At 40.2% G+C, this 27,323-nt stretch overlaps 1 protein-coding gene across 1 annotated transcript in view; it reads left to right on the plus strand.

Annotated features, from left to right (window-relative positions):
- The first annotated feature begins 1,569 nt into the window (after positions 1–1,569).
- tcf25 (transcription factor 25 (basic helix-loop-helix)) overlaps positions 1,570–27,323 on the plus strand; it is a 50,765-nt gene continuing 25,011 nt past the window's right edge. Inside the window, exons 1-8 of the mRNA XM_037689799.1 lie at positions 1,570–1,918; positions 2,742–2,888; positions 2,974–3,042; positions 3,261–3,382; positions 4,227–4,292; positions 4,396–4,478; positions 6,592–6,722; positions 10,612–10,711. Coding sequence (XP_037545727.1) covers positions 1,709–1,918; positions 2,742–2,888; positions 2,974–3,042; positions 3,261–3,382; positions 4,227–4,292; positions 4,396–4,478; positions 6,592–6,722; positions 10,612–10,711 — 928 coding nt within the window. The 5' untranslated portion in view covers positions 1,570–1,708. The remainder of the gene's footprint in view (positions 1,919–2,741; positions 2,889–2,973; positions 3,043–3,260; positions 3,383–4,226; positions 4,293–4,395; positions 4,479–6,591; positions 6,723–10,611; positions 10,712–27,323) is intronic.

Genomic DNA, 27,323 nt, shown 5'->3' on the forward strand with positions numbered 1-27,323 from the left:
TTAACCAACGCTTACTGCTACTTCCTGTGTCTAACAGGAAGTTGCACCCATAATCGTTTATACAGTAGAGCACCCGCAGGAATAAGGTGAATACTGAACAAAAATATAAACACAACACTTGATTTTTCTCCCGAGCAGTTTGCTGATGCCAACATTGTGAATCATGGTGGCGGTGGGGTTATGGTATGGGCAGGCGTATGGACAACAAACACAGGGGCTGCACGTGGTCTGTGGTTGTGAGATCGGTTGGATGTACCGCCAAATTCTATGAACATAGACATTCCTGCAGTCAGCATGCCAAAAAAACCTGCATGTTAGTCTGCCTTCAGGTCCAGGCCTCCCTTGCAAAAGAGATCAGTGATCTCAGTGGGATTTGCCTGGTTAAATAAAGGTTAATAAAATAAAGGAAGTGTTGTCCCTGTGCACTTCTCTGCAGTCTTTATGACTCTTTGCAGTGCCTTCCTTTCTGCTTGTGTGGTATCCCCATACTAAATGCCTGTGGTTAGGATACTCTTATCAGTTTTCTGTAGGCCTGGATGAGAGGGCGCCGGTTCAGACCTGCTTTCCTTAGTAGCCTGATGAAACGTTTGCTGGGGTTTTTTCCACTGTGGCTGTGGTGTTGAGAGACCAGCTCAGGTCCGATGTTACCTGCAATCCCAAAAATCCATGGCTGTCAGCCCTACCGCTCCTGTACCCTGACTCTTTAGGCCTTAAAGTTTATCCTCAATTTTATTAGCTCACATTAAGATGTTTGTAGTCACAAACACAAAGTAGTGTACCCACATTTTGATGCTGTTTGTCCGGCGGGGTTGAGCCAGCGACCTTCAGATTACAGGCCCACCACCTCTATCCTCTGCTCCACCACTCCCCATACAACATATTAAAGATGTTAAATGTTTAAAAAATAATAATAATCTTCTTACGCAACAGGAGTCACCAATTTAGGTCACCGTTTTTATTGTCAATAAATTGTAAACCTGAGAATAGACTTTGAGGAACATTATAAAACAATAACATCAAAATTTTAAAACCGTTCACAACAAAGAGACTGACGTGAAAAGTTTCAGACACAATGTATTGTATTTTCAATATTTTCTGTACATAATTTTAAATTGTTTTATGATGTAAGTGAAAACTATTAACTTTTTCAATTTTTTTTATCTTACTTGTTTTTTAACTCTTTCTGAACTATCATCCAGAGAAGCCGTTTTTTATTGATACATATTTTTTGCTATTTTCATAGTTTGTTTTTGTCTAACCATGGTCACGTTTAAACGGATAAAAATAATAAAAATAACACGTCAGCGTGTTTGTTGTATTTTTTTATCTCGCCTGTAGAGGGCAGTGTGGCGTTAAGATGTGGTGAATATTTAGCAGAAGAAAAAGGAAACAGATGAAATTTCCAATTTTTCTTTTTCTTTTTTATTTTTTTATTATTATTATATATATGTATTTTTAATTAATTAATTTATTTATTGTTAAAAACCTGTGTAGTATTTATTTAACATCCCGATCCACACTCCATTCCAGCAGATGGCGGTAATGCACATCTAAACGTTGCTTGCCAACCGCCATAAAAAAAAAACGAAGAAGAAGAAACGAAATTTATCCTCACCTCATTGGTGTGTTGTCTGTCAGCTGTCGTAAAATACATTTACAAACAAAAAGAAGAAAACCTGAATTGTACGTGACTTTAAAATATTGAAGCATGTCTACCCGGGCTCTACGGAGGCTCAGAGGGAAGCAGCGGGGTCAGGAGGCTTTGGACTTCGGGGATCTGGGTGAGAGCCCCGGGGAGCAGGCTGAAGCCGACACCGAGGAGGAGCAGCTGGACTCGGCTACTGTTTCTCCCAACAGCAAAGGCAGAAAGGAAAAGAAAAACAAGGCTCAGAAAAACATCAGTAACATCTATGAGCTGGTAAAGAGACAGAAAATCACCCCCAACTGGCATCACTTTGTGTCTTTTCTTGATTGTTTACATTAGCTTGTTTGCTAACAGGCTAACCGTTAGCTTATTTTACTACATGTTTAAGTAACTTAGCTGAATTTCTCCTAAACATACAACTTTTTTTTTTTAACTCAAAAATGATTCAAAGTGCTGTTCTGTAACAAACTTTAGAGAATGGATTTTAGTACAGCTACAAAAGTTAAAAACTTTAATTATTTTGATTCAAATATCTACTTTATATGATAGTTCTTAACTAAAATAAGAAGTATTATGTCCTCTACTAGGATTAAAAATTAATTAAAAGTTCATTAGAACAAACCGCACTGAAATAGAAAAAGTACATTTTTTTGGTAATTTTCTTTCATTCATTCAACCTTTACAGGTTAGTCTAATTTATTTATTTCTCATTCAATTATTGATCAACAACTCTTTTCTGAGATATTTAACCTTTTCTCTAAATGTAATGTAAAGCAGTAAATAAACAACAATGTGTCATTTAACTGCCTTTAGTGATTTAAAAAACAGTATAGAACAGTGATAACAGCTTATTTTTAAGTGTTTAGCGATAAAAGCATTTGAGAAGTTGTTACATTACATTGATCAGAATGTCTTGTTTCCATTTTTGTCATCAAACATTCCAGTGTTTATGAACAGAATCCAGCTTTAAATATGAACTCAGCAGATGACGACTTGATGTTAAAGGCAGAACCGATTGTATTAGTGTTTCATGTGCTTGTGCTGTTTGTTCTTAACTGAAGCAGATGTTACACTGTTACCCGTTTTTCCTTTATAGATATGTGACGCAGACAATGAGGTGGAGAAGATTTCACCTGATGAAGAGGCGGCGAAACCAGAGATAAATAATGCAAGTGGTGCAGGAAAGAATAATAACAGAGACACTGAGAAACAAGATAAAAACAATGAGGAAGTATCTACTAAGGTAAGACGGAATCAAAAAGAATGTGTAAAATATTACAGATTAACTAAAATATGTACACCTTTTCCACACTGTCTGTTTTCTTTAGCAGTCTGAAAACCGAGTAAAAAAGAAGAAGAAAAAGAAGAAAACAAAAGTGGCATCGGAAAATGGACAAGTAAATTTGTTGAATATATCATGTAACTTACACTACATAGTAAAAATGTGTTATTACCTTGTTAGATAATAAAAATGATTATCTAACTAACAGCAGTGTCTTGCAGAAATGATTCAAGTAGTCAGTACAATAATAATACAAACTCTTTGTTTTTCTTGGCAACCAAATAAAAATTAAATGTCACATTGTTTTCACTGTGTTTTTTAAACTGTTATTAGGGAGAAGAACCAGAAAATATTGATTTATTGTTGGAAAATCTGGAGCAGCCCAATGGTCTGAGTCTACAAAGTGAAGATGGGGGAGGCTTTAACAGAAAATCAGTGATGCACGTGGAGCACAGGTGGGCAGCATCTTCTATTCAGACAAAATATAGGACTTGACAGATGGTGGCAGAGGCATTGATCTCTACATGGAGTTGCATTAATATCAAGTAACATTGTAATTCACAATTTCCTTAAAGTAACAAAAAGATTATAAAGGTTATTAACATAATAAAATAATATTGAATGTATCAGGAAGCAGATCAATAAATAATAGATTCACTTCACAGCACAGTTTTGTGCATATCATTTAAAATGTTTTGCATACGTTTAACAAGACCTAATCTAATAATTACCTTTCTGTGTATATAATATCTGTTTTCTAACACCATTTGTGATTCTGTGAATCCTTTAAGCTACCATAGGGTGGTGCTGATCACACACAGTAAAGGCAAATTATTGTGACCTGTTGATGACCAGTGAGGCGAAGTGGATCAATTCAGTAAATTTGGAAACAAAGTTAAACAACGTGGGGGTTACACACATTCTGGTGGTTTTACAAACAGTAACTTTAGGCAGTTATCTGCTGCAGAACATTTCACTTAGATTTATTTTCATGCTGCTACCAGGAAAATCTAACAAGAAAGTTTTTTTTTTTCTTTTTTATTGGGAGACACAGATAATAATGTAGAAATTGATTTGTTCAAAACAGGCTAACATTTTTCTTCATTTTGTACTCTCATCGTCAGATTTTATCTATTGCCTAGTGTGCAGTCTTGAGACTTCTTTTCTTAGAAAGACTATTTTGTTATCGTTATAGTTTTACAAACCAGACAATTCATCAAACTGCATTCCCTCCTCAGGTTCCCATCATAACTTTTGCGCTTCAGTATTTCAATGTCAGTTTTTGTGCTATTTTATTAGAAATCTCAACCCTGAGACTGAGCTGAAGAGATTCTTTGGTGCTCGAGCTGTATTAGGAGATCAAAGGTATAGTAAAAATAAATTTATGTTTGAATTTAAATGATCCTTGTTGTTTGTATAAATAAAACAAAATAAATTCTGTATGCATGCACTTTTTTTTTAACACCAGACCTCGACAAAGAAACAGACATTTCCACCGCAGTATCTGGATGACCAGTCCAAAGGACAGTTGGCCTCGTTTCAGCCGTCCAGGTGCGCTTTGTTAGATCATCAAACAGTTCTGACGAATCGTCTTGTAAATCACGACAATGTTAGAAAATATAGAAGATGTGATTTAAAAATGTAACGTTGCTGTTTTTAAGTGGGAATGTCTCTTGACAGCTTTGCATGTGGTAAAACATTGTTAGATGGTTTCATATATCATTTAATGTTTCTGAGTTGGACCGAAAACGGGAGCAACAAGCTAAACATAAGATGCCAAATGTTTTCAATCAGTCTAATCTCAAATCAAAACTGAAGCTCCTTAGTGATTCTGATTGTATTGAATGCAAAAAAAAGGTTTTTTTTTTGTGACTTTACACACAAACAGTTGATTTATTGACAATGAAAGCTGTAAAGTACTGTAAAGATTTACAGGCAGTGTAAGGTAATCCAACAGCTTCTTGAATTAATGAGGTCATCTGACTCTGTGCTTTCTGCAGACCTACTCTGAAGTGATGAAGCCCACAACCAATGTTGTTAACTCTTAAACCTACTCATTTTAACAGCGTACTTATCTGTAGCTACTGGAGGGAGTGGTGGCGCAGAGGTTAGAGAAAGTAGGCCTGTTATCGGAAGATCGCCAGTTCAACTCCTGGTACCGACAACATCAAAATGTGGGTGGGATAAGTGAAGCACCTAGGCTTGTCGTAATAAACAATAAATCAATTAATCGCATGATAAATGAAAATTATCGACCTCATTTTCATTTATCGGCTTTATCGTTTCTTCGTCTCTCTCTTTCTACTGAAGACACTGGATGACAAAAGGCTCAACTCCATTTCTCTTCACTGACCCCGCCCTTTCTCTTTTCTTTAAAATCGTGTTTTTGGATCGTTAAAAGCAGCTAAACTGAGAAGCTAAGCTACGAGCTAAGCTAACAGGCCGACCTCAGGAAAAAACCTCTGTCTTGTCGAAGCTCCAAAATTCACGGTTGAAACCCGTGCCTTTGTGTAAAATTTGTTTTTCTCTGCAAAAAGAAGCTGAGAACTTGTTTACTGATTTTTTTTATTAAAAGCTTTGTGTGAAAAATGCTATGCTAAAGAGCTCAAACCACACCGAGCATCTGCCATTTTGAGAACCGAAAAACAGGAACGAGAAATAGCCAAAGTCACACCAAGGAGCCTCCCTTCCATTTTTCTTCAAGAGACACGCTATTCTCTCCCTCACTATCCATCCTTCATGTCAAACAGTCTTACACTGCCATCTAGTGATCAGAAAAAGGTACTACACACAAAAATTAACCATTATTTTTTCTTCAATTTGACAGTAATTATTAATTATTGTCAAATTTCAAACAGTATTATCGTTTATCATAATAATTTCCGAGACAATCGCCCAGCAAAATTTGTTATCGTGACAGGCCTAGAAGCACCCACACCTGCCTCCACCCTCATGTGCCCCACTCTTGGCCCTTGAGCAAGGCCCTTAATCCCCACATCTGCTCCCCCAGACACCCTAGCAGCTCTCTGCTCCACACAGAGGGCTGTGGTAGCTCGGCGGCTGTGGTTGTGTCTTCCGGCATAAAAATAATCACCAAGCCATCGTGTGAGTCAGTTTGCTGTGGCGACCCCTGAAGAAGGGAGCAGCCGAAAAAATAATTAAAAAAACTTAGTGCCACACTGTGACGTCACTGACTCATTTATTTAATCTGACTGACAGATGTTCGCACTGTGGCCAGATAACCTTCTAACCATAAACATCAATTTAGGTTGTTATGAAAGTAATAAATTAAACTATCAGAACACAGAGTTTTGTGTTTGAGACATTTAATAACGTGTTCAGTCTTTTTTTAATTGTTTTTTTTTTTTACAAAATGTAAAGCTGGTGAATAATCTCCTATGCTATTGAGGTCATGACAGAAAACAATGTACCAAAAGTTGTAGCAGTTGTGCTGAAATGAACTGTTTTGAAACATTTTTTACTTGTATAAATCAAATTTCTGAGGACTGCGTGTTCTTTTTTGAACATATAATCTTATATTAAATATGCTCAGTGACTGTAGGAATAAAAAAAATAGATTTAAATAATATAAATATATGGAAAAAACACCAGAATATAATTTTCATTTCTTAATTGTTTTAATTTGTGATCAATGTCTCCTCAGGAATTTCAATGTCCTTACTGGAGTCAAAGAATGGCCTCCAGTTCTTCACCTTCGAACATGGTCGGGACTACCAACAAGTACAGTTCAAGTTCCTGGATGCAGTCGAATCCATGGATCCTAACAACATTGTTGTAAGTTTTCTTCTGTGCGTCGTCTGAGTGTACATTACGTTTTAGCTTCAGAAAAGGCACTGTCATCACAACACAGGCCACAAAGACCCTGATTCGTGTGCTTGTCTTGGTTTTCTTTACTAAACGTTGATCGGACTTTAATAAAGTAAATAACGCATCTTAAAACTGTCTTTATTATCTAGTACTTCACGTGATATCTTATAAAAAGCAGGATTTGCCATAAACCAAAATTGGGAAGGCACATTTCTTCCCTCCTGAGCACACCAGGGTAGTTCTGGGCTTGGAATCATGTTTAATGCCAGCGTACCATTAAAACAAGTCAGAAGCACTAAATAGGTAAATTAACATATTCTTTTGTGATGATGTACATTTAGTGCCGGTTTGTAATTATAAATACCCAAGCTGACACATATTGAACTTTATTAATCTATGCAATAGTATTTGTCGAATCTGACAGAGTACACTTGAAAATTCAATTCAATTCAGTTTATTTATAAAGCGCCAAATCACAACAGAGTTGTCTCAGGGCACTTTACAGGAACTTTCACATACATAAAAGCCAATTAGCAAAGTTCTCTATCTAAAGAATCCTGGCTTCGTCGCAGTCTCCCATCCTGAGCAAGCCCAGTGGCAACAGTGGAAAGGAAAAACTCCCTTTTTAAAAGGAAGAAACCTCCAGCTGAACCAGGCTCAGGACAAGCGGCCATCTGCTTTGACCGGCTGGTTTGAGAGGACAGGAAGGAGAGACAGACGAACACAGAATGGTAGGTCCAGGTATAGGTCCAGGTGTATCTGAAAGACAAAAAACACATGTTAAGGATAGAAAAAATAATCACAAATACAAAACAGGTTGAGCAGAGTAAGTAAAGACAGTAGCAGAGTGAAAATTGTGGTCAGTTTGTCCTCCAGCAGTCTAAGCCTATAGCAGCATAACTAAGGGACAGCTCAGGAAACCCAAGCCGACCCTAACTATAGGATTTAGCAAAAAGGAAAGTCTTAAGTCTAGTTTTAAAACTGGATAATGTGTCAGCCTCACAGACAGAGATTGGAAGTTGGTTCCACAAGAGAGGAGCCTGATAACTGAAAGATCTTCCTCCCATTCTGCCTTTAGAAACTCTAGGAACCACGAGTAAGCCTGTAGTCTGAGAGCAAAGTGCTCTGTTAGGAAAATATGGAACAATAAGATCTGTAATGTAAGATGGAGCTAGGTTGTTGAGAGCTTTGTAGATTAGAAGTAAGATTTTGAATTCTATTCTGGATTTCACAGGGAACCAGTGGAGAGAAAACTGGAGAGATATGATCTCTCCTACTAACTCGAGTTAAGACTCTGACAGCAGCATTTTGGATCAGCTGAATACATTTTAAGGAAGTATTTGGACATCCAGATAATAAACCATTGCAATAGTCCAGTCTAGATGTGACAAATGCATGGACCAGTTTTTATGCATCATTTTTAGATGTTTCTAATTTTAGCGATATTACGCAGGTGGAAGAAGGCAGTTGTAGTAACGTTTTTAATGTGGGGGATAAAAGACATGTCCTGATCAAAAATAACACCAATATTTTTAACATTAGAGCTGGAGGATAGATTAATGCCATCTAAGGAGGGAGAAATACTTAAAAATTCATTCCTTAGGTGCTCAGGTCCAAAAACCAAAACCTCAGTCTTGTCTGTGTTCAAAAGGAGAAAATTAAGGGTCATCCAGGTTTTTATGTCTTTAAGACATGCTTGTAGTCTAAGTAGCTGATTGGATTCATTGGGTTTAATGGACAAATATAATTGCGTGTCATCAGCATAACAATGGAAATTTATACCATGCTGTTTAATAACTTTACCTAATGGAAGTATATATAAAGTAAAGAGTATTGGCCCAAGCACTGAGCCCTTAGGAACTCCATGACTAACTTTGGTGTATGAAGAAGATTTATTATTTACATTTACAAACTGGAATCTATCAGATAGATATGATTTAAACCATTTTAGAGCTGATTCTGTAATCCCAATATCATATTCAAGCCTCTGTAGTAAAATATTGTGAGCAGTGAAGTTGTTGTGAACTTGTGTTGTGAAATTGCCTCATTTGACAGGGGACTAGAGATTGTAGAAGGAAGGACGGTTTGAATTTTCTCTCTAATTGAAATAATTTTATTTACAAAGAATCTCATGAAGTCATCACTACTTATAGTTATAGGGATACATGGTTCATCAGAAATGGGACTTTTGATTAGTCTAGCAATAGTACTAAACAGAAACCTACGGTTATTTTTATTCTCTTCTATTAAAGATGAGTAATAAAAAGTTCTAGCTTTACGGAGAGCTTTTTTATATGTTAGCAGACCATCTTTCCAAGTTAAATAAAATTCTTCAACATTAGTAGAGCGCCATTTTCTCTCCTGGTTTCTAGATGCTGCTTTAAAGTACGTAACTCAGAATTGAACCAAGGAGCCAGTTTCCTCTGATTGATTACTTTCTTTTTCAGCGGAGCAATTTTGTCAAGTGACGTTTGCATTGAAGTTGTAAGATGATCAACTAGATGATCTAAATCACTGTTCTCTGATGCATTACTCTGCAAGACAGAGGAAAACATTGATGGAGGAGATTGTTTAAATTTGGTTACAGGATTTTCTGAGAAGCACCTGCTGAGATGAAATTTACTCTCAGTGACTGTGTAGTCATTTAATGTAAACTCAAAGGTTAATAAAAAATGTTCGGACAGAATAGGATTTTGAGGAACTATTACCAAGTCCTTAATCTCTATACCATAGGTCAGAACTAAATCAAGAGTGTGATGATAAGAATGAGTATATGTGCGGACGTTTTGGGTAAAACCAAATGAGTCTATTAAATTATTAAAGGCTATGCTTAAGCCATCACTTTCAACATCTACATGAATATTGAAATCACCCATTATGATGATTTTATCAGTATTTAATAATAAGTTAGTTAATAATTCTGAGAATTCAGACAAAAACTGAGAGTAAGCGCCTGGTGGACGATATATAACGACTAGTAAAAGCGGCTTTTCTGGTTTCCATTTTGGATGAGAAAGACTGAGGGACAGCGATTCGAAAGAATCATAACTAATAACTGGTTTGGCATTAATCAATAATCCTGACTGAAAAATAGAAGCTACTCCTCCACCTCGGCCAGTTGTTCTAGGAACATGAACATTTAAATAATTAACAGGAGTGGATTCATTTATACCAACAAAATCCTCCTGTTGTAGCCAAGTTTCTGTCAGACACAATAAATCAATATGATGATCAGTTATCAGTTCATTAACTAACAGGGATTTAGAGGAAAGAGATCTGATGTTCAATAATCCACATTTAATGATTTTATGATTTTGCTCTGGTAAAGTAACAAAACATTTAGTTCTGCAGATTTTTTTTAGATTGATATTAATTAGTTTACATTACGATTTAGTGAAGGTATTTTTTTTCACTGCCAGTCGGATAGAAAAAATGATTAGAGTGTCGACTGTAGTTTTCTCTAATCCAGACTTTAATTTTGGGAAGTTTATTTGAAATTATATATGATTTTATTTTTTTTTTTGTGGATAGACAGCGTAAATACTGTACATCTTTATAATGTCCAACGTGAGCCCAGCCAGATAAGCCTTTTTTTTTTAAATTCAACCTTTATTTAGACAGGTTAATCCCAGTGAGCATCAAGGACTCATTTACAAGAGAGACCTGATTTCAACAAAGAATGATGACAACAATAGACAAGTAGTCAAATGATAAGCCTTAATCTCACAAACCACCTTCTCCTCATTCTAACCAGCAACAGGCTTCCAACATAAGGCTGGTTTGCTTAAACAACGATCTGTATATGTCCATCCAGCTCTGTTAAGTTAATTATTGTCTTCTGGATTTTTCACTGCAGGCCCTGCTTCAGCTCAACCCATACCACATTGATTGTCTGCTGCAGCTTTCTGATGTCTGCCAGATTCAGGAGGATCAAGAAATGGCCAGGGACCTCATTGGTGAGGACTGGGTTTCCCTTCAAGTCATGCAGACGTTACAACATTTGATAAAACTGTGTTTTCAAAAGATTTAGAATTTCTCTTAAAGTGACTGTAGTTATTAGTTTATTTAAGGATCCCCATTAGTTTCTACCATAGTAGAGACTATTCTTCTTGAGGTCCACACCACAGACATTGCAATTAAATCATGCTTTTACAAACGTACAAAAAGACAATAAAATACCACCGATAAAAACAAAATCATAACACAAAAATTTACATCAACCGTCTCTCAGCAAGAACATTTTACAAGCATTACAAAATGATGAAATACTTTAAAACACGGAAGAATTTAAAACACAAAAATTCACCGTTTCTAAAGTTGACAATCTTCGTTTCTATTATAAATTTGTAATTTCATCAATTCGTTTTTATTTCATTTTCTATTATAGATTTTTTTTAAGACTCTTTTTAAAATTAACATGATCAGCAGGCGGCATGTTCCGATAAGAAATTGCTCGATACGGCTGTTTTTTTGAGAGCGTTAGTCCTCGGCAGAGGTAATGTAAAAGTAACAACAGAGGCTCGTCACGTATTAAAAGCACGTTTATTGCAGGTGGTAACAACTGTAAGAAAAGGCTGAACGGTTTATGTGAAGTCCAGATTTTGTGTAAAGAGAGAAGAAAGCTGCATTCTAGTCTGTCACGGACTTTCATCCATGACGGGCACTGATGCGTGAAATCGATGTTTGTTCTAAAAGGACATCCGAGTGCAAGTCTTGCAGCTTTATTTTTAACTACCTGCAGTTTATCCAGATGTTATTTTGAAGCGTTTGACCAAACGGCTGAACAATATTGAAGTTGACAAAGAACTAAAAACTGTAATACCAATATTTTCTTATTTCCAGAGACATAAACTGTGCATTGCGCCAGATTATAGCAATGTTTCTGCTCACCTTAGTCACGATCTTGTTAATTTGTTTAGACCATGAAAGAGTTTTGTCTATTTTGACTCCCAGTAGCTTAACCTCTTCAACTCGTTTTATTGATTTGTTTTTTGTATAAAGATATGCAACCTCTGAGTTTGTCTTACAAAATATTTAGAACCCAATACCATATACTTTATTTTTGAAACATTCAGGTTTAACTTGTTGTCCGTTACGCACTCGGTAACTGTGGCCATTTTCCCCATTATTGAATATTACACCTGGCCTGACCAGTACCACCATCATCTGTTTGTTTGGATTGTCAACATGCAAAAACAGGAACAAACTGTCAGGATGTGCAGCAAAACTGCTGGCATAGCCCTACAGAACCTCACTGAGCTGCACAAGGCGAGGTCAGTGAACAAGGCCAGGCTGATTCTGGCAGATCCTGATCACCCACTCCATGGTGAGTTCAGGTTGCTTCCATCTGGACGCAGGTATCTGCTGCCCAGATGTTGGACGAACAGACTGAAAAACTCATTCATCCCTGTAGCGATCAGGCTTCTCATCGAACAGTGATGATTCCTGTACTGTTACTTGAATGTCTGAACGGATGTTTTATGTGCCGACTGACTGGGAAACAAATAGCCCCTTGGAGATAATAAAGTTTCTTGAACTTGAGCTTGAAAGAAAATCCTTGTAGGTGAGTTTGACTTGAAGATTTGAAGCAGATGATAATTAATGAGCGTGTCCACGCAGCCAGCTTGGCTTTTCTATTTTACTTGTCTAACACGTAATCTCCCTCTTTTCCCAATGTGTCCATTAATTTTGAACAAAAGGTGTAGAAACATACATGAACTTGCCCTGTCCCTCTTTAGACAGAAACTACTTTGTGCTTGGTGTAAATCTTTTTTTTTTTTTCTCATGATTTGAATCATAAGTAAAGGTACAAAAAAATGTGTGTCCTTTGATCACAGCAAAGTTTTGTTTTATTCTAAGAGCTTTTTATTCAATACTGAACAAAGAATACTCTGTCTTTGTGACGTCAGATTCAGCCAGCATCTCTTCATTGTTGAATGAATATCTCTTTGTCTTCAGTTAACAGGAACGATCTGAAACAAACGCAAAAAAACAGATTTGTTTTATTACATGTAACATTATTGTTTCATTTACCCGTCTTTTTTTTGTTTTTTTTCGACTGATTTTAGCCAAAAATATTGTCCGTTTAACTGATGATTCCTATTTCCGTTGATCCTGTTAACTAATTTTAGAGCCGTGTCCTTTTGCAGATGGTGACTCAACAAACCAGTCACTGTTAAAGTCGGCGTTCACGCTTAACGCAAAGCACAATGCTACGCTTATTATCATAGACACCGCTCCTAACCACTTCTCTAAAATAGACGATAAGACCAGAGGGATAATTTAACAAATGCTATTTGTTTTATTCTCTGGATAATTCAATTACATGCTATCAGCTGGATTTTTTTTCTATGAGACAGAAGAAAAAAACAGTCGTTTTCAGTTCTAATTTTTTTTTTAGGATGCAGACTTAGTTTTAGTTCTTCCAGTCAGAGCTAACCTGCTTCAAATCAGATGTGGGAAACAAGGAAATGCCTTTTCCCCTCACAGCAGCTGTGATTCAATAATTAAGCACTACTTTTCAATAAGTTTTTTTTTCTTGCCTTCTTAACAAGTTGACGTTTCTTCATGCTTCTTTTTTTTCTATATATATATATTTACAAAGTCAAGAGAAAAAACAACCTAGCTTACAATAATTCTGCCGTGAGGTTGAGACACAATATCTGGCCTAGATAACAGGATCTTTCTTTTTTCTTCTCAGACTTGTGGTTTTCTCTAAGTGCCCATATTTTATTGGGAGTTTTATAATAAGCAACAAATGGTGTGTTGTTGGATCTACCTTTGTAGGTTTTGTTTGTATCTTAAAAACACATTTGATACTGAGGGGAGGCGAAGCTGCAAGGACTTCAGTGTGTGGTAGCGGTTGTCTCCTGCTTTGATAAATGCTTGTAGAAACCTTCTGGTAAGGCAAAACCGTTCACATAAACAGCGGCTCATGGGGAAATATTTTAAAGAAAAGAGACTAATTCTTTGAGCTACTTCATTTCCATGTTCGGTGAATTTAATGTCAGACAGTGAAGTTATTGTTTCAGTGAACCTGGTTCCCAGACAGCACCTTAAGAGGTCGTCTCAGAAATACAGTTTCTGTACCGTTGTGTCAGAATCTCGAGAATATAAATGAATTGAGTTTATTGTGGTAGAGAATGAAAACTTTTTAAAGCATTAACGGAAGACATAGTTGAAAATCATTTATCTTATCAGGATTTTTTTTTTGAGCATTTCATTTAAGATGATTGTGATAGCTGCAGTTTACGAGCTGAAGTTAAAGTTTTTTCTCAGGCAGGATAAAACTAAGCTTCCAAGATGCTCCCAGCTAACATAAAAGCTATTAAAGAAATGTATTTGTACGTATACCTCCCAAAACTTACTATACAACCAGCTAATACAAGGACTGGAGCTACATCTAAGAAACGTGTTCATTCTGCACCCTTAAAACAGTTCAGAACTTATACCTGTGTAGTACGTCTAAGACAACACAGTATTAAGTATTAAAACTATTTTGTAAAACTGCGTATAGGAGCACTGAGCAGATTTAGTCTCTACAAAGAAGCTTCAATCCTGTGATGGGAGATTTACCAGCAAACCTGTAATTATTTGGCAATAACGAATTCAGATGTGTCGTCGTGTACGATTGTGATCACAAACCTGCTCTCCCAAAAGCTATTAATTGCACATTTTACCCAGAATATAGGATATAATATTTTTTATGTGTTGAATATAATTTTGGCAAATACTATTAATACTGTATATGAGTGAAATCTTTCAGTTCATAGTTTTGATTAATGGTACTAAATAACTTTTACATTGGATTTAGTCCATATTTTATAAAAAAATATATTTATATACGGTCGTTTTCCAATGACTTGTACTGTTGCGCTCTGCTGTAATTGTATGATGGCTGTTCCTCCTTTTGTGGCACAGTTTGATTTGAATGACCAGCAGATGTATTTATTCCATTATGCAAATATTCTCTAAGGATACAGTTTCTACTGACCATCCTGTGCCTTTTTGGAAACATTAACTGTTTTTGTGACCGTTTTAAAACTGATTGCTTGTTTTATTTTTTTAAATGGTGACATTTAATGAGTGTAAATCTAGTAAAGTTCAGGGGGACTGCACTGAAACTGTTTTTGCTAACAGAACATGTATAGTAAGAAATCAATACATTAGTTTTCCAATTAAATTGTATTTAGTTTTTGTTGTTTTTTTTGTTTTTTTCCTGAGAACTTTACAATTAAAACTAAAATCTAATGTAAGAAATTAAGTTTTCAAGATTAAACACCTCTAATATTTAAGCATCCAATGGCTTTTGTTTATACTCGAACCTTCGCAAGTGTTGGTAGTTTGGTGTTTGACACTCAAACTGAAATATTTTTGTGGTTTAATTTTAAATATTGGTTGAATAACAATAAAATGGTCATATTACAAAGTGTAGCCTGGGGAAACTTACCAAACTTGTCAGTTTTAAACTAATCCCATCTTATGCTGAGTAATTACTACCACATCACATTTTAGCTGAATATTTGTTAAACTTGACAGTTATGTGCTTTTTTGTGATGGCTGGCTCGGTTGACCATCTGAACTGGGTTGACTCCAAAAGTTATTCAGTTGAAGAGGTACAGCCACTAATTATTTTCTACGGTTCATTAAATTATGTTCACCAGTTTGGGATATTTGGCTCACACGACAGACCACACGGGCAAAAACATAACTGGTCAGTGTTTGTAGAAGTTTTAAGTATTGTCTGAATAAGCAGAAACTAAAGAACAGTATTAAAAAGTTGAGTGCTAAATCCGTGCGAGTGCATGGTAGGTACTATTTAAAGGATCCTGGGAAAGAGTAGCATTGGTTGCTTTAAATAACTTCAAATATCTACTCCACAAGGTTGAAGTTTTGCACTCTTAAATGTTTAATATTTACAGGAGCTGGATATTCGGTATCTAGGCTGAATTAACGCACTGATTTAAACTTTGTTTTAACTTCTGCTGAGATGTTTCTTCACTCTTGTGAATGAACCGAGTATGATGTGCATGGTCCAAAAGCTGAGATGCCGCTGGTACGGTAGTGGTGCACGATACTGCAAGATTTGATATTGATCCAATACAAAGTAAATATTGGGCCAGTATTGTTTATACAATACTGATACCTTACTGTACAATTTTTTTTTTTTTTTTTTTTAATGATGCAGGTTTTGAGGGAACGTACAATTGGCATGCTGACTGCATGTTCGGATAATTTGGCAGTGCATCCAACCGGCCTCACAACCAGACCATGTGTAGCCACACCAGACACCGGTGTGGTGTTCATAGCATTCACCTGCCCATACCATAACCCCACCTCAACCACGGGCCACTCGATTCACAACATTGACATCAGCAAACTGCTCACCCTTATGATGCCGTTCACACAGTCTGTCATCTGCCCTGTACAGAAAAAAACAGGATTCATCTGTGAAGAGAGCACCTCTCCACTGTGCCATACACCATCGAATGTGAGCATTTTCTCATTCAAGTCTGCAACGATGACAAATGGCAGTCAGGTGGAGACCACGATGAGGACGACGAGCATTCAGATGAGCTTCCCTGAGGGTTTCTGACAGTTTGTACTGAAAATCTTTGGTTATACAAACGGACTGTTGCAGCAGCTGTCCAGGTGGCTGGTCTCAGACCATCTTGGAGGTGAAGATGCTGGATGTGGAGGTCCTGGGTTGTGTAATAATACAACGATCGATTGATTGTTTTCTCCTTTTCAAGTTTTTGTAGGTAGTCTGTGACTTTCTTTTTATAGGTGCTGGTTGGGTCCCTCTTGAGGGTCTCGTAGGTGTTGCTGTCGCTCAGTAGTGTAGTTATTTTTTCCCGGTAATCAGAAGTGTTTAGGACTATTGTGCATCTTCCTTTATCAGCTGGTAAAATGGTGATGTTTTGGTCCTGGCTGAGTGATGTTACAGTTTTCCTTTCCTGTGGTGTGAGGTTTGAAGGAGGCGGTTTGGCACTGGAGAGGGTTGCTGATATTTTCATTCCGAGTTGTTCTGCCTCTCCTTCCGTAAAGTTGTTGTTCCTAATCGTGGATTCAGTGGCCGTGATTAGTTCTACAACAGGTATTTCTTGAGGGGAGATGGCAAAGTTTAGTCCTTTTGCCAGCACATCTTTCTCAGGTTGTGTCAAGGTCCTGTTAGACAAATTTCTAACCCACTGGTCCTGAAAATTAGTGTTGGCGACAACGGATGAGGAGCGAAACGTCTTCTGTTACAAATAAAGTCCAGTTGTTTTTTGTATTGAACGATTTTTGAGTTTTAGGAGTTATATTTTGTCATTTTTCAAAAATGGACTTAGCATGAGCAGAAGATGAGACAGAAGACCATGGAGAATATTGTTTTTCCATACAAGGCAGCTGACGGCTCCATATAAGGTCAGAGAAATGCATGTTTGTTTGTCCTGCGGAGCGGGGCTCGGTCTGTTTACATTCACACTGCACTCGAACCGCGCTGGAGTTCGTTCAAGCACACCACATTGGGCCTGGAGAAGTCCATCTGCTGCTGGATACTGGTCTTCCTCACCAGCAGACCACAGGCAGTGAGAATCGGCTGTCACCTCTCCTCCACACTAGTCCTCAGCACCGGTACACCTCAGGGCTGTGTCCTCAGTCACTCCTGTACTCATTATTTACACATGATTGTACTGCCAAGCACAGCTCTAACATCATCCTCAAGTATGCTGATGACTCCACCATCCTGGGCCTCATCACCAACGACGACGAGAGTGCCTATAGAGACGAGGTGAAATCACTGACCAGCTGGTGTCAGGAAAATAACCTCTCTCTAAATGTCAGCAAAACAAATGAGATGATAACGGACGTCAGGAAACAACATGGAGGTCAGCATTCCACCATCAATATAAACAACGCTGAGGTGGAGCAAGTCAGCAGCTTCAAGTGCCTCAGTGTTCACATTACAGAGGATTTGTCCTAGACTTTACATACAGACACTGTGGTCAAGAAAGCCAAACGAAGACTTTACTTCCTAAGAAGACTAAAGAAGTTTGGTACAAATACCAGCATCCTCACAAACTTTTATAGGTGCACCATTGAGAGCCTGCTGACAGGCTGCATCACAGGATGGTACGGGAATTGCACCAGTCAGAGCCGGAAAGCTCTACAGAGGGTGGCGCAAACAGCAGAGGACATCACTGGTCGCAGTCTCCATACCATCCAGGACATCTACCACAGCCGATGCCTATGTAAAACACACAGCATCATTAAGGATCACACCTACCCAGCACAAAGACTTGTCCATCTACTACCCTCAGGCAGATGATATAGGAGTCTGCCATCGCATACAAAAAGACTAAAGGACAGCTATTACCCACAAGCTGTCAGATTACTGAACTCTCAATAAATAACACTGTACAACTGGCAATAACTAATAATTCAACCTGAATGTCATTACCTGTGCAATAGCCTACAGTACAGTACTATCTCGAAATACTTGTTCAAATTCATCCTGCTGCACCATTATATTCTACCATGTCGTTGCTCAATATCTCTCTTTAGGACATTGTAAATATTTTAATTACTTTTTCACTTTTTGGTACAATTTTTTTGGTGTACCCTTATTGAATGCTTTTTTGTATTTTTTCTTGTTGGTTTGTTCTTTGATTTTTTTAGTGAGTCAAATCGTTTTTTCTCGTCTTAAGCATTTCATTGTACTGTTAATCCTTTGTTAACCTTGCATATGACAAATAAACACAACTTGAACTTGATTACTGAAAGATCTTCCTCCCATTCTGCTTGTAAAAACTCTAGGAACCGTGAGTAAACCTGCAGTCTGAGAGCGAAGTGCTCTGTTTGGAAAATATGGAACAATAAGATCTCAAACATAAAATGGATCTAGGTTGTTGAGAGCTTTGTAGGATAGAAGTAAGACTTTGAATTAAATTCTGGACTTGACAGGGAGCCATTGGAGAGAAGCTAAAACTGGAGAGATATGATCTCTCCTAACTCTAGTTAAGACTCTGGCAGCAGCATTTTGGATTAACTGAAGACGTGTTAAAGAAGTATTTGGACATCCAGATAATAAACCGTTGCAATAGTCCAGTCTAGACATAAAAAAAATACATGAACCAGTAATAGGCTGAACCAAATTAGGCTTTATGGTCTGAAAACCAAAAACAATCTGACCTTGACCTTGGCGCAGGGTTATGGCCCAGACAAGCAAATACCTTGTTTTAACTTTGACATCAATTGACCTTGGAGCTGGGGTGATGAAAAGTGTTCGTGACCCTCCGTCTATTAACACTGTCACATGTCATTAGATTATCTTGAGCGGATCAGAAGTTATGGCCAGGTCGAGAGAGTTTATGGACAGAGACTATACCGTAATACCACCGTCTTTTGACGAGCGTATGTCAGTAATATTAAAAAACTATCCAAATGTATAAACAACAAACAAACAAAAAATAACCCACAATACTTTTGAAATATGTGAACAAAAGCCAACCTTAACCTTACCAAGGATGAATATGCGCATTTAGGGATAAAATATAAGAAACGTCGAAGCTTGCTGACAACCAACGGCTGATGGAAATAATGGACCTTATTGTCTCTAGTTGTGAGTGAGAGGGTCAATGGTTGTTTGTCTCTTTTGTCTCTGTGGTGGACTGAAGACCTGTCCAGGTGTCGCCTTGCACAGTGAATGCTGGATATGAGCACCAGCGACCCCCGTGACTAGAAAAGGAAGAAGCGGGTAAAGATAATACCATACCATACCACTTTATTTATAAAGCACTTAAAACAGCAACAAGGCCAACCAAAGTGCTGTACAGACAAAACAACAGGTAACACACAAAGCAAAATACAAAATGAGGTAAATCAAAATATAGACAAAAAACGATGCAGATAATGACGACAAACCAGTGTGGAGCATACAGGATCAAAACACAGATCATCTTGTGTTGAAAGCTATTGAATAGTAGTGAGTTTTTAAACGGGACTTGAAAACCGAGAGTGAGGGGGCCTGTCTGACAAGCAGAGGTAACTCGTTCCAGAGTCTTGGTCCTGCTACAGAGAAGGTCCTGTCCCCTCTGCGCTTAAGACGAGTTCCTGGAACTGTGAGGAGCAACTGGTCCGCTGACCTCAGGGAGCGTGGTGGGACATACGGTTGTAGCAAATCAGAGAGATGGGGGTGGCGACACTGTTCAGTGATTTGTAGACATACATGAGTATTTTGAACTGGATTCGAAAGTGAACCGGTAACCAGTGCAGTGAGGCCAAAACTGGTGTAATGTGCTCTCTTTTGCCTGTACTGGTTAAAAATCGGGCTGCTGCATTCTGGACTAGTTGTAGTCGTGCAATGGAGGTCTGACTGATACCAAACAGGAGCGAATTGCAGTAATCAAGCCTAGATATAATGAATGCATGTATTACGGTCTCCAGGTTCTTTTTGGAAAATATGGGCTTCAGTTTAGACAGCCGCCTCAGTTGGAAGAAGCATGATTTCACAATCATGTTTACATGATTGCTAAGTTTCAGGGAAGGGTCCATTATCACGCCCAGATTAGTGACTCTTTGTTTTTCTGACAGGGTTAGAGCGGAAAGGTCGATGCAGTGGTTTGTGATCGTGTTTTTGCGAGGGAACAACATGACTTCAGACTTCTTTTCATTGAAACTTAATAAATTTAAAGCCATCCAGTCCCTGATGTCAGCCAGGCAGTTGAGCAGCGGTTGAATAGAGCATGTACCATTGTGTCTTAGGGGGAAGTAAATTTGACAGTCATCGGCATAGAAGTGGAAGGGCATGTTGTGTTTCCAGAAAATCGCACCAAGCGGCAGCAGGTATAAAGAGAATAGGAGGGGACCCAGTATGGACCCCTGCGGAACCCCCCATTTAAGCTCTGCCTCGGCGGAACTAAAATCTTTGATGGAGACACAAAAGGATCTGTCAGTGAGGTAAGATCTGAACCAATTGAGGGCTGATCCTGTGACGCCCACCCACTGCTCCAACCTAGCAATGAGGATCTCATGGTCGATGGTGTCAAAGGCGGCTGTGAGGTCCAACAGGACAAGCAGCACAGAATCACCGGTATCTGTGAATCTGAAGATGTCGTTAAAGACCTTCAGCAGGGCAGTTTCAGTGCTGTGGAGAGGTTTAAAGCCAGATTGGAAATGCTCTAAGATGGCGTGATCCTCCAGGAAGCACGTTAACCGGGACTCGACTATTTTCTCCAGTAGTTTAGAAACAAATGGGAGTTTGGAGACAGGCCGGAAGTTGGAAACGACTGAGGGGTCAAGGTTTGGCTTTTTCAGGAGAGGCTGGACAGCAGCATGTTTAAAGGATTTTGGCACCACGCCAGTGGATAAACTACTGTTTACTATGGCAAGAATGGACGGACCTAGAGTAGGAAAAACCTCCTTTAGTAGTCGAGGGGGGGACCACATCAAAGGGGGAGCCAGAAGGTTTCAAGCTGCACATGACCTGCTCTAGAGAAGATAGAGTGATTGGTTCAAAATGGTCAAAAGGAGCTACAGATTGAGGTGGGATGGATGGGTCATGAGTTGGAGGGGAAATGAGAGCCCGGGTGGTCGCAATTTTTTCCAAAAAGAAATGTAAGAAGTTGTCGCACAGCTCAGTCGAGGCTTCCAGAGGTGATGGTTCAGTGAGGTGGAGAACAGAGTTTAGGGTGGAGAAGAGGACACGTGGGTTGTGAGAGTTTGAGGTAATTATATCAGAGAAGAATTTTGATTTAGCAGCTTTTACTGTTTTCTGATAACAGCACCAACTCTCTTTAAGTATCTGGAAAGAGACCTGCAGCCTGTTTTTCCTCCATTTGTGCTCCACCCTCCTACATTGCTGCCTAGCGGCCTTGGTGACGTCACTCAGCCAAGGTTCTGCTCTAAGTTTTGATTTTTTTGGTTTTAACAGGTGCAACATGATCCATAGTCTTTAAGCAGACAGAGTTGAACTGGGATGTCAGCTCCTCAGTGGTGGTGAGAAACACTGGGGGCTGAATGATCATTTCAGTGTTATAAACATCTGTGAAACGTCTGGCAGTGAAGTGGTTAATGGTCCGAGTGCGACGTGCAAGAATGCACGACTTAGGAGTTAGATGGGGGAGGGTGAACTCAAACCGGACTGGCATGTGGTCTGAAAAAACATTATCACCAATAACAAGATTATTAACAGTCACATCATGAGTTAAAACAAGGTCCAGTGTATGTCCACACTCTTGGGTGGGACCGTTTACATGCTGAGTTAAATTAAATGAGTCCAATAAATCTAAAAAAGTCCTTAACCAAGGGCTTCTCAGGACAGCACACGTGCAAATTAAAGTCACCAATAATAAAAACATGCTCATATTTTGGTATGATTTCAGCCAAGAAGTCAGAAAACTCATTTATGAAATCCTTAGTGGGCGGTAGACGAGTGCAAATAACGTCGCAGGTGAATGTCTGAGTTCAAAGACGCTCAGCTCAAAGCTGGCGCGGGAAACTGGGATGGGCAGTTGTTTACAGTCAAAAGTTGATTTGAATATTGTTAATAATCCACCACCGCGCCGGCCTTATGGCCGTTGGGCGTTAAAACACAGACTGTTCGGTGGCAGTAATTCCGTCAAGGCGCTGGACTCACCCGGAGACATCCAAGTCTCTGTGATGCACAGAAAGTCCAGATGGTGCTCTTGAAAGTAATCCCTGAGGATAAAAGTTTTGTTGGTAACAGATCTTGCGTTGACCAAACACATCCGGATATTGTCCAAAGTAGAGCCAGCAGCGGTGGAGTTAGCGCGCGCTAATGGCCGCAGGTTTTCAATAACAGCCCCTCCAGGTCGGTCCGGGCTGCGCAACGGCTGACAACTCCCGCTGGTTACCTGGTTCAGGCACGCGGGAAACTGGAGACCATGACCGCCAGCTGAAGAGGAAGATGCAGCGCGCAGAGCTTTCAGCTTCACCAGCTGACCAGCGCGTTTTCCCCGAAATCTGAAGCGATATCTCCGGGCAGGGAGGTGAGGAGAGCAGCGAAGGTAAGCTGGCACGTCCGCCAGCAGGGGGGGAGGAGGGGGGGGGGGTCCAGAGGTACGCTGATAATGGTCAAAATAAGCGACTTCAGTGCCAGAAAAACGAAGATCCAAAAGTTGTTGTCTGTCATACACCAGCAGAGAGTTGATGTCATTGATGAGGAATACAAAAAACAAAAATAATTTGAACACCATCAGCAGAGGTGGATTGCAAGCCATGTACACGGGCGCCATCTTACCGGAAGTCCAATAATGGATGAATGGCTATCCACATTGGAGATGTAAATAGAAAATTCAACTTTATAAGACTAATAATGAAATTTTGTGAGGTTATAGCTGAAAAGGTTCACTATCACATACTACATCCAAATCAAAAATCCAAGATGGCCGCCTTAGCTAAAAAGGAAAAAAATACAATATCTCTGGCATTTTTAGAGCTATTCAGATGAAATTTGGTATAGTGGTAGCTGAGAGCAAACCCAAACACATAGTACTGTCAAATCAAGAGTTTATATCAGCAGCAGCCTGGTAGTCCATTACATTAGGAACGATTATGCACGTTCTGCATCCTTCTATTTGAAGTTTATTTCTGCTATTTAAGCTATTTTTCGACTGTTTTTTTTTACATTCGTAAGCAAGATACATTCACACTTGCATTTTCGCAGGAAATGCAAATTCTCTAGTTGTATTTAGTTTTCTTTGAATCAGTTCCACTTGTGTTTTCCTCATGTAGTCAGCTCCTGTTCCTCGCCATACAAATATCCTCCACCGTCATCCCTCCATGCAGAGTCATGAAGGATGAAAAACCCTCTGGTGGAATGCACTGAGATTCTCTGGAGGATCCAGTCCAGATGAACTGTAAGCTTCAGAAATAGCCTCACACAACCAGTGTGAGAGGCGCTGGGTGGATAGAGGACGTCCTGAAGAGCTGTCCCAGTAATGCACGAACGTACGCTGAAAGCGGCGCAGTGCGGCCGTGTGTACCACGTAACATGAAAAATGCGCGCATGGGACAGAAGGAGGTGAGATGTTGCTTCGTCCTCAGAATTATGAGGAAGAGGATAAAACCCATCCAAGTTATCAGTCTCGATCTGAATGAGCTTGTGATGCTTTTCAGAGCAGGGTTAAAACGCAGTACAGCTGAGCTGCTGTCAGCTTGAATTCTGAGACATGAGGGAGCAACAGAGAGCAGACAATCATTCACTCTCTTTGCCGACGTCAGAACTAACAGCAGGGATGTTTTAAATGACAGAAATTTAAGTGAAACCTGATCTAAAGGCTTAGAAGGAGCTTTGATCAGAGCATGCAGGACCATCATTAGGTCTCACTGTGGAGCTAGTGGACGTGACACCGGTCTGTGTCTCTGTACACCTTTCAGGAAACACTTCATCAACGGGTGATTAAGAACTGTTTTGTCACCGAAGCCTTCGTGACAGGAAGAAATAGCTGCAGCATAAGTTTGTGCTGAACGCTAGATCTCGGTCCATCAGCTGCTGCAGAAAAGACAGCATGCCACCTAGTGGCCATGAGATGGCCTCCACGCCTTTCTCTGTGCACCAGCGCTGAAAAACTGTCCACTTGATATGTACAGTGTTGTGGTGGAAACAGCTCGTGCACCCTGAACGTACGCACCACATGCTGTGGGAGGCCCATCTTTTCTAAACGGATCTGTTCAGCGGACAGACCCAAAGATGCTGACCTATTTCTGGGTAACTCCTGATCACTCTTCCTGCCTGGAGTAGAGCACCCCCCCACAGCAGTTTCCACGGCCGACCCGATATCAGTCACTGCAGATTCGGGAACCACGGAGCGCATATGCGTTCGGGAGCTACGAGGATGACTGGTGGTTCTTCCTCTCGGACCCGGTCTAGGGTGCGTGATATCGGCAGGACTGGAGGGAACGCATGAAGGAGCATTTTTGGCCACGAACTGTGGTCGAAGGCGAACCATAATTGGCACTGGGCGTTCTCCCGTGTGGCGGACAGATCCACTGCTGCTCGGCCAATCCTGCTCCAAAATCCGAGAAATCAGCTCGGGATGGAGGCTCCAGTCTCTGTGGCAGGGACCGCCCCTCGACATGATATCCGCTCGCCTGTTCAGGACACTGGGAATGTATACTGCACTGATGGGGAGCAGGTTTTTGTGTGCCCAACACAACAGCTGTTTCGCTATGCGTAACATTTGGGCTGAGTGCACGTCTCTGACGGTTTATGTAAACTGCCGTCACCTTGTTGTCTGTGTGGGTCAGAAAATGCTGATCCCGCAGCAGGGGCAAAATGCTGAGTCACGTTTAAGACCGTGAAAAACATTCTAGCACATTTATGTGAAGTGACATGTGGTCCAGCCACTGTGCTCCCACTGTTTGGGACAGACACATTCCTCCCAGCTTGACAGGAACACGTCTGTGAAAACTGAGACGTGTGATGTAGGCCTGCTGTTGGGAACTCCCTCTGACAGAATGAGAAGGTTTCCCCAGTGATTCAGATCGGTTCTCACGGAGAGGGGCACAAAGATAATCCACCTCTTCTGGCGCACAGGATCTATGCGCAGGCAGGCAAACCATCTCTGAAGGCGTCTCATGTGGGCCGCTGACATCGTCCCAGGAGTCGCATGACAGGCAGAACTGTCACTATGCTTTAGGCTTTGACACGGCGGAGCTGGGTTTGACACGGCGGAGCTGAGCTGACAGAGCTTCGGCTCTTAGCTGTGATAAACGGCTCTCATTGTAGTTGAGTTTAGCTCCACTTCCAGGTAAACAATCATCTGGGATGGACAAACGGAACTTTTTCCCAGTTTATAGAAACCCCAGGTTTAGCAGGTGTAACACTAGCGTTTTGGTCTGTGCGACTGCTTTCTAACTGGACCGAGCTAATAAGAGCAGATCATCCAGCTAAAAATATTTCTCATTCCTGACATGTGTAACGACTGCAGAGCTATCTCCACGCATTTCGAGAACGTGCGTGGGGTGTTTCAGAATGACGGAAATGTGAAAATATCCGCTCTTCAGATCTATGGAGGTGAAAACCAGTCGTTCTGGTGAAGTTCTCCAGCAGCTGTTTGTCAGCATGTGGAATTATCTCCCCATGATCGAATTGCTGAACATGAACAGGTCGAGAATGGGTCTCATCCCTCCGTTTTTTTTAGATCAGAACCAGGAAGTAGTGGGAGGGGAAAAAAAGTATTTTCCTCTCCGTTGGGAACTCTGGAAATCACGTTTTTCGTCAGAAATTCCTGAACTTCTGACTGGAGAGACGAGCTCTGTCCTGGAGAAGACAGAACCGTCTCTATAATCCCTCTGAACGGTGGGGGTTGAGCTGTAAACTGCACTTTTGACAACTTTTGATAGCCACAGGGAGGAAGGACATTCTGTGGCAATCTGTGGAGCACCTCGGTGGTCTCAGTCTATGGGTGCATTCACACCAGCCCTGTTGTCCCGAACTCTAGTCCGTTTGCCTAGGAAGTCCGGTTCATTTGGGGAGGTGTGAACGCACCATCAAACTCTGTCCCGGAACAAAAAGGCGAACTCTGGCCTGCCTAAAAACCTAGGTCTCGGTCAGGTAGAAGAAAACTAGTGCGGTTCGAGTACAGTGTGAATTCAAGCAGACCGGGCACCGCTCCGTAAGCAGGAAGTGGACTAGAGCGCAGGGCAAACAAACACGCATTTCTTTTACCTCATACGGGGCCATCAGTTGCCTTGTGTAAAAAACAACATTTTCCATGGTCTTCTGCTCATGCTGAGTCCATTGTTGAAAAATGACAAAATAAAACTCCTAAAACTGCTAAAATTTGACGCCAGTCCGATTTTATTTCCAGAAGAAGAAGTGTCTTCTTCAGAGGTTTTTGTGTTGTTTCTTTTAGTAGTTCTTGGTGCAGCGCCACCACAGGCGAGTGGGGGAACATGTTGGTTCGAAGAGATTGGTTCGAACAGGTTGGCTCGCCTGCACAGTGCAGTGTGAAAGCAAACTGCACCAGCTCAAATGTAAACAAAATGTTATGAATATTGGTCCCCAACCGAACCGAGTCTACCGGACTATCAGGTGTGAAAACAACCTATGACTGAAGGTGCTGGGGTAAGAGTCCAGTGTGTCATGCAGGGGGTGTGACATGTTGTTAAGGACAGCACTGTTGAGCAGTTTCCTCAGCATCCTCTGCTCAGACACCTCTGTCAGAGACTGCAGTTCCACTCCCAGAACTGAGCCAGCTCTCTTGATGAGTTTATCAAGTCTGTTGGCATCAGCTTTCTTCACCCTGCTGCCCCAGCACACCACAGCATAGAAGAAGATGCTGGAGACCACAGAGTGGTAAAACAACTGCAGCATGGTCCTGCAGATGTTAAAGGACTTGAGTGTTCTCAGAAGAAAAAGGTGACACTGCTTTTCTTCTAGAGGGGGTTGGTGTTAGCTGTCCAGTCCAGTTTATTGTCTAGGTGGACCCTCAGGTACTTGTAGCAGTTCATTGTCCACCTTTAGTACCCTTGATGTTGATAGGGAGATCTTCTTCCTGTAGTCCACCTGCAGCTCTTTAATTTTTCCAACATTGAGTTGCAGGTGGTTCTGTCCACACC

This window comes from Nematolebias whitei, chromosome 2 (genome assembly GCF_014905685.2).
Source record: "Nematolebias whitei isolate Nwh7 chromosome 2, NemWhi1, whole genome shotgun sequence".
In the NCBI taxonomy this organism is placed as follows: Eukaryota; Metazoa; Chordata; class Actinopteri; order Cyprinodontiformes; family Rivulidae; genus Nematolebias; species Nematolebias whitei.